Source organism: Austrofundulus limnaeus, unplaced genomic scaffold, assembly GCF_001266775.1.
Source record: "Austrofundulus limnaeus strain Quisiro unplaced genomic scaffold, Austrofundulus_limnaeus-1.0 Scaffold111, whole genome shotgun sequence".
NCBI classification, from domain to species: domain Eukaryota; kingdom Metazoa; phylum Chordata; class Actinopteri; order Cyprinodontiformes; family Rivulidae; genus Austrofundulus; species Austrofundulus limnaeus.
Window position 1 is genome coordinate 1,066,815 of NW_013952513.1, and position 8,095 is coordinate 1,074,909.

The window sequence follows — 8,095 nt, forward strand, 5'->3', positions numbered from 1 at the left end:
CTTTCTTTCTTTCTTTCTTTCTTTCTTTCTTTCTTTCAAGAAAATGTCTCTAACAGGAAAAAACACAATATCAATGCAGAAAAACCTTTCATGTGTTCCAGCCTATTAGCAGCACCGCCCTCACTGGCTGCCACCATAAAACAAAACACGCGCACCTTTCCCCCCCACACAGGGAAGCCAGGTTACATCATCTCTGAAGCGGCTGGTTTCAGCCCGGGGTCAGCCTGCGGAAAACCCATGTCGAAGAGGGGTTGGGAGAGGTTTTATCACCGCAGACAGCACTTTTCTCCCTCTCTGTCGGTCTCAGCTGCTTCACTTTAGCTGCTTTTTAGCCTTAATTTTTCTGTTTAGACGATGTCTTTCGTCCCAGGTCAACCGGTGACCGCTGTAGTGGTAAGTTTGAAGGAAGGCTTGTTTCTATTGTTCTGTCCGACACAAATGTTGACTCACAACTGTACAAACACTACAGGGACTCATGTTATTTCACCGTAAAGTGCTAAGTAGCTAAGGTAAGCTAGAAATATTAACTTTGCCGTGAGGTTTTTGTGTACTTGAGATCTAAACAATTTGTTTAACATGTCTTAAAACAATGAACAGACGAAACCTAACTAGCTAACTGTAAACTGATAGCTAAACCGAGGAGGAACGTGATCGTCGAAATGAAACATTACTTTGTTTTTTTCTTATAAAACGTAAGAAAAGTTGTGTCTTACTTAAAACGGGGCGTGACCTCCTAAGGTGTGTGAATGAAGCTTCCTGCTAAGTAAGTAAATCCTTTTTTTAAATACAAAAAAAAAACATCTTTGGTGTTTTGTCATTTTACTGTATAATCTGTTCACAGATGATTAGTTGTTAGTTTACCTGTTTTTTTTATGTTTGACATGGAAAAAGTGAATTTTCCAATCTGCTAGTGATTCAGCCATGTACTATCAGTATGGGCTATGATGACTTCAGGGCTGTTCTTCTTATTGTGTTTTAATTTTGATATCGTTTGTCATTTTAGTCCATATCATGGCAGAAAACCTAAACAAAGTGACTGTTAATCTAAGCAGCAGCACCAAAGGTTTATGGTTTGCCATAAAACCAAGCAGCAATCTTTCATTTGCAGGAAATCAAAACGTAAAGAAGTTTTGGTTTATTTGGTAGGAAATACAAATGCAAACAAAATTTTAACAAAACAACTGCTTTAGTCAAACTTTAAAATCTCCATGCAGGTTTTAATCTTCACTGTTAATCCGTAGATCTGTTTGTAGTTTTTAAGGCTTAAGGGAGAAGAGAAGCTTGTTTGGAAATCCTGACTCACTAACCGGCTGACATCTTTGTTGAAGTCATCGTTAGACTTCGTTGTATCAGAGACTCATCATCATCTCTAACACACAGACAGCCTTTGTGTTTGAAGGAGTCCTACAGTCAGACTTGTCTGCTGTTGTGACACAGCAGCTGCTTGTCACTGTCAAGTGGATGGGTTGTGAAAGTCAAGCAGCTCATTCATGAGGTCCTTTCTTCCTGAAATCTGTTCATAAATGAAACTATTTGACATATTCTCTTTCATCATTAGACTACATAGGGAGGTAAATGTTTCATGCTGCACTGCCCAGCCCAGTTTTTTCCCTTTAATATCAGCCAGAACCAGAACTTGTCTGAGTGTGTTCACAGCGATGTTTGGCAGTTAGCTCCAAGTCTGAACAGGCCCTTTGGCTGACAGTAGGTTGTGGCAACGGGCATGTTGTTCAGCTTTCTAACAAATCTTTAAAAGCTGGAAATAAAGCCAACACATCCTGACCACTTTTTGTCATAAAGAAGATACTTGTGGGGATCTGATTTTGGACTGTTTTTCTGTTAAACAGCAACGAATTGAAATCCAGAAGTTGCGGCAAGGAGAGAACCTGATTCTGGGCTTCAGCATTGGAGGAGGTATAGACCAGGACCCTGGACAGAACCCTTTCTCTGAAGATAAGACAGATAAGGTAATATAACATGTTATGAAAACAAACATAATTATGTCTGTAAATCTATATCTCATTGTATTATTATAATTGACAGGGTTTACTGTTTTAGTATAATATTATTGTTGCACAATTTTAAATCATGGGTGAGAAAGTCTTACTTCACTTGATCTTTATTCCCACACACATTTTAAACTGTTAATCCTGAAATGCTCAAAAACAAATATATTATCTATATTTATATTTAGTATTCTCTTAAAGGATTCAGTTAATATATGCAAAGGAAAAGTCTCATAGTTGAGGAACAAAACTCAAGATATGAAGTACGATCTGGCAGTTGTGTTTGGTGTAAAAAAACAAAACAAAACAAAAACAAAAATAAACAGGACAAAACATAATGTCCTCAGGTGAGTTCAAACCATACTCAGGTGTCATAGAACAGGATGATGTACAGTTCTAACTTGATGATCACAAAAAAACAAGCATAATTTGTCTTGTCATCTGTGAAAGATGAAAATAGTTTACAGTTTGACTTTTACACGTTCAGACATTCTTTTCAAGAGATTCTGTTAAAGTAATCAGATGTCTTATTGTGGTTTGATTTTAAAGAGAAAAAAAGCTTGTAGTTCTGATATCAGTATGTAAATAATGACTTTCCATATACTCAAGGTTTAATGGAGATAGAAATACTTTTTATTTAGGTTTTATTTTTATAATCTTCAATAGCTACGTTTACATGGACATAAGTAGTCTGATTAAACGGCCATTCGGAATAAAAATGCGTCATATAAACACACCACTCGGATTATTCTGACCCGATTCAGCTCGATCCGAATGAATTTGTAATCGGAATGAGAGAGGTGATTTATGCCGATTGATAATCTGAACGACGTGCATGTAAACACTTAATCTGATCATCTTATTCTGATTGTGGAAAACTGACCTGACTGCATGTCTTCTGACTTTCATCCACCGGTTTGCAGCAGACAGAACTTTTCCTCCTGTTTTCTCATTCAATAAAGAACGAAGACACACAGCCTGCGCCGCTTTGCAAAAAAAAAAAAAAAAAGGTCAGCGCGTCCCCTGCAGCTGAACCAGGGAGTGCAGTAACGTCTCCACCGTTATTAAAACCTGTTGCAGGTCCATTCTGAGCTCTCAGAGGCTGTTTGTTTATCTTCATGATGAAAGTAGAACTTTTTTCTGTGGTTTTTAAGGGAAAGTTAGCAACTGCGCATGTCAGTGCTTCTATTCAGAATAAAAACCTGGTGTATGTAAACACTCGTCATGATCAGACTGTGCGCATGTAAACGGTACATTCAGATTATTTAATCCGAATACATTTCAATCCGATCAAAGAATAGCTGGGTTTCAGTCACGTGGTTTCAAAGGCGGAGCGATCTCCACTGGAGGGCAGGGGTTAAAATGTCTATAGAGGAATCTACTGTAGAGAGTTTATATGTATGGATTTAGGTCCTATTTCAAGATAAATAACAAGAATTTGTTCACAAATATTTCAGACATGACTCGGATGATGAAGATGAATGAGTTTTCGACAGAACCTAAAGATTTTCTGAGGCTGTCGGTACCACACACGTCTTACATCACCAAGTGCCAAATAATAACCAGCAAAGGTTTATCTGATGAATAATTCCACATTATTCTGCCCAACCCTATAACCACATATGATAACACTGATTATCAGACACAAAGATGCAAAATGTAGAAAGCTCACAGAACGACAACGTAAAAAGTGGATTTTAAACCGTCTGCGGTCAGGAGGAGCAGAATACCGGTGTCTGCAGGCAGCGGCCACTACATCAGTTAGCTGCTAACTTGTTTTAGAAGTTATGTTTATAATGATTGTTTATTTAGTAGTGAGTATTAAGTTACTGGTAGTTTTATGTGGACCTCATCTGGACTTTAGGCTGCCCTAGTTCTGTGTCGTTAGGTGCTGGATGTTTGTTGACGTTAGCGGCTACTGTTAGCATGATCGTAACATATAAAACAATATCAGAAAAAACACTCACCCTGGCAAAAAACAAACGATTATCATCGTGGAGCTGTTTGGTACCGAGGTTGTGGATCCACCCGCTGAATAAAAAGTTCTACACTTCCGTTGTTCACATGCTTTCGTCAGCTGTTCGGTGTAGTTAGCATCCAGTTAGCGCTGCCCAGTTTGCCCCGGCAGACCGGTAACAGGACTGTAGAGTCCGCTCGGTGCTCGATCTTCTTCTCTTCCCTCTTATAATCAAATAGTGAATCACCTACTTCCTCATCAAAGTCCTCACTCTGTCTCCGACTGTTTTTCCTCCATCTCTGCCTTTCAGCTCCTCTCTCAAACTGCGGCTCGGTCCGACTCGGTCCACCTGACCGCAGCTGGACTGGAGCTCCACGTTCATCGCCTTTTTTTTGCATCAAAGACATTAAATGACTAACTAAACTTCACCCTAACTATGAAATATAGTTATACAAATATAATAAATTTAATACATTTCGGATATCTCATTGCTGACTTCCGATCGCGCTGTCTCTCCATCGCAGCCGAACTTCATTCAACTTTCGCCTCTTTTTATTTTTATCCTCCTGTAGATGTTTTGCTGCTTGTCTAATATTTTCACACTTCAGTCAGAAAGGACTTTGGGGGGTTTAGGTTTGTTCGACGGGGTGGGGGTGACACCAGAGGGTGGTTTGAGGTGTTTTTTCCCCCGTGAATCAGCCCTATTTTGCATCCACCTGCTGCAACGTGCTTCAAATATGACGAACATTAATAAAAAGAGCCATAATTTTATTTAATTTAATGTATAATTTAATCAGTGTATAATTATTTATTATTAATTCAGTTAGAATGATTGGAGCACTCGTAAACTACACAAGATATGGGCATTTTTTCAGATAGCAGATCCTCCACCTTTTCACTGTCCACCTCCATCCGAACTTCGCGCTCTAGCGGCACTGCATCGTGACGTCACGTGAAACCCTCCTATTTTGCGCATGTAAACAAAGCTAGTGATGCTTTCATGAATATTCTCCGATTTTTGAGTTATTTAATCACTATAAGTTTAAAGTATTCATAGAAAAATTTTCCTTCGCTGTTCCACTTCGTCATAATATCTGTTGAATCAGAAATATTACTTGGTTTTGTTGTACAAAACCACTTTGGCCACAAATGTGGGGCACATTAAAAAGTATTAAGTTCTTAAATGAATTAGCATATTTAGCAATAAAAAAACATTAAGTTAGAATCTCAGTGGCTTTAACTTTTTTTTAGTAGTTTTAAGGATTTTGGAAATCCCTCAGCTGGACTTGCTCATTAGAGGATTTTGTCTATCAACTATTGCTGTAATGTACCGGTACACACAGAACCATTCTTTAATAATATGTTTCTGTTCCGTCTGTTATCAGAATACCAGGCGTTGGAAGGAAAACACGAAAACTGTAGAATCTGAGACAAAATGTGTTAATGCAAATTTCAGAAAGGGAGTCAAATACAAGAAATTTAGCACATAGCTGAAGCCCATCAATGGTCGGGATGAAGAATGATTTTGCAATGTTTGCTTTAAAAAAAGTTTAATCTTGGGCTGAATAGACTAAGGAAGAAGCAGGTAAAAGATAATGTATGGATGATTAGCTACCATGAGAGCTCTCAGACTTTTTTTACTGTAAATCTCACTGAAGTGGTGATCTGTGCAACTAGGTGGGCTACAGGATTAAACAAACAGATTTATAACGAGGGGAAAATCCATGACACACAGCAACTTTGCATTTAGTTAAAACATAGTTATAGAAAAAAAAGTAAAAGCTTGTGAACTAAAGGAACATGACTTCATTTTCTTCAATAAATTTTCTGGCCACTATGTGCTCTCTATGCATTTCAGAAGCCATTTTTAAATTTTGGTTTTAATCTTTAGAGCATTAGCCTCTCTGTCCATCCAGGACTTTGAGGTCTTCAAATCAAACACTGCTGATGGTGCCTTGAACCCATTATAAAACCTGTGGAGGCCGATCATTTCAGGTGGTGCTGGTCACTTTGCTGCTCAGACTCCACCCACTCTTTTAAGAAACATCTTATGACATTTTAATTTAGACAGGCTTTTAGTTAATTTTTTATTGTTTTTAGTAAATTGCTCTCTGTTAAGCCCTTTGATGTTTGTGTGTGAAAGATGCAACATAAAGTTTACTTACTTAAAATAAAAAAGTGTAATAGTTTATACATTCACTTTCATTGCCATTAAACAGGTTATTCATTTCACATTAATTGTCTGATTTCTGCAGAAACCCTGCTTAAACAGGAAAAAAATGACACGATTAACTAGAATTGTGATTTGTTTGTAGCACAAATATGTTGTGATTATTTTTGACAGTCTGTGGACACATGGTGTCTGTGCTTCTTTTCTTTTATGCTACAATTCAACTTAGTCCTATTATTAAGCATTTGTTTTGTTTTTATATTTGTAGATTATCTTCAATAAAACCCTCCGTATAGTTCTGCACCTGCATGAATTTTTAAGTGTGTTTGTCCTCTTCAAAGGGCATCTATGTGACCAGGATAAGCCCAGGAGGACCAGCTGAAGTGGCTGGTTTGATGATGGGAGACAAAATAATGCAGGTGTGTGTTTTTCTTTCTTTTTTTTTTTAAACAATAAATCCACAAGATGGCACTGTTTGCTCCTGAAAGAGTCGTGCTCAAGCTCACCTGTGGCTGAAATTTGAGGAAGTTCTTCTTCCTGGCAGGTGAACGGTTGGGATATGACCATGGTGACTCACGATCAGGCTCGTAAGAAGCTAACCAAGCAGAAGGAGGATGTTGTTCGACTGCTGATAACCAGGAAGTCACTGGAAGATGTCGTCAGTCAATCAAAGGGCCAAAACCCCAGACCGGGATGCTTCACCTACAAACACTAACATGATGTAGAAAAACTCAATGCTGTCATGTCCACTAAAGATGTCCACAGATTCACATGAAGCTTGCACTGGTGCCTTTTTCTAACTACGTTAATGACAGACAGGAGGAAGTCACCTCCAATTTACATGACACACATCTGAAGTTTGAATGTGTCAGCATATAGTTTAACATAATCGAAAAGTTTAAATGCCTGAAAAAAGGGTGGGGAACCCTGGAGCAAGATTTCAACGTGGGAATTCTATTTAAAAAAATCTAAATCTCAAAATTGTTATATACTGTTTGCAATTTTGTTGTGATTTTTCTGAACACTGGCAAACTAAAAAAAAGAGTTTTCAGATGAACAATTTGTTATTGCGTTTAAGACGTTATCATTTAATTCCCATTTAGCAGCTTTTTGACACATCAAAGCATTCTTGAAGAGCTTTTGGGAACATTTTTTTTGTCTTTCAGTCATTTTATTCGACCAAAGTAGACCTACGTAGGCTGACTATATTCAGAAATGTTTTTTTAATTGCCTCCTTATTGAGCAGCTCTGCTCTTTTTGCAAAAAATGAATAATGCCAAAGTTTAAACCAAGACACTGTTAAAGATGAAATAACACTCTGAATGCAGTGTTTGTCAGATTGTTTTAAATCATGGTACAGTAGACTGTGTAAAGCCTGTAAAAGTATCTGTATTGTTTTTGTACACTAACAAATGTTCTGGTGTTTGTCTGGCTTTTGGTTAATCACTAATGTGGGTTTAGTTGATGATGTTTCTGTAAATGATTCAGTGACACTACAGCTGATCTTTTGATAATTCATCTACTTATATTTTGTACAAACTTTATTTCAGACAATACATTTATTTTTAAACGACACCTCTTGTTTGTTTTTATTTTATTTTATTCCCCTCGGTTTATGATCTTTATCAAGTTTAGTGGTCAGCTCAGATTAAAATATCAGTAGTTTCATCTCTTTAACTGTAAAAACAAAACCTCACAGAATTTTTTTATTTTTACTTATTTTTTGTATAATTTGGTTTAACGCTGACTAATTTATGACTTTGGTAAAGCTTCATGGGAAAAGTCTGTTTTAAAATAAATTTAAATAAATTATTTTTATAACAAAAACAAAAATGTATATACATTTACTAATCTAGCACGTTTGATAAAAGGCTTTGTTGTACAGGTGCTGGTCATAAAATTAGAATATCATGAAAAAGTAGATTTATTTCAGTAATTCCATTTAAAAAGTGAAACTTGTAT

The 8,095-nt window shown here is 37.0% G+C and overlaps 1 protein-coding gene across 1 annotated transcript; it reads left to right on the top strand.

Moving 5' to 3' along the window:
- Window positions 1-199: 199 nt before the first annotated feature.
- tax1bp3 (Tax1 (human T-cell leukemia virus type I) binding protein 3) lies at window positions 200-7,708 on the top strand. Its single transcript, XM_014014213.1, has 4 exons — window positions 200-393; window positions 1,848-1,967; window positions 6,475-6,552; window positions 6,678-7,708. The coding sequence occupies exons 1-4, from the start codon at window positions 355-357 to the stop codon at window positions 6,846-6,848; spliced, it is 408 nt and encodes a 135-aa protein (XP_013869667.1). The 5' UTR covers window positions 200-354; the 3' UTR covers window positions 6,849-7,708.
- Window positions 7,709-8,095: the final 387 nt, after the last annotated feature.

Bases quoted from the DNA above. Each gene is read 5' to 3' on its own strand.
- tax1bp3 (XM_014014213.1), top strand. From the start codon at position 355: ATGTCTTTCGTCCCAGGTCAACCGGTGACCGCTGTAGTG. The intron at 394-1,847 runs GTAAGTTTGAAG...TCTGTTAAACAG, and splicing joins AACCGGTGACCGCTGTAGTG to CAACGAATTGAAATCCAGAA. The intron at 6,553-6,677 runs GTGTGTGTTTTT...TCTTCCTGGCAG, and splicing joins TGGGAGACAAAATAATGCAG to GTGAACGGTTGGGATATGAC.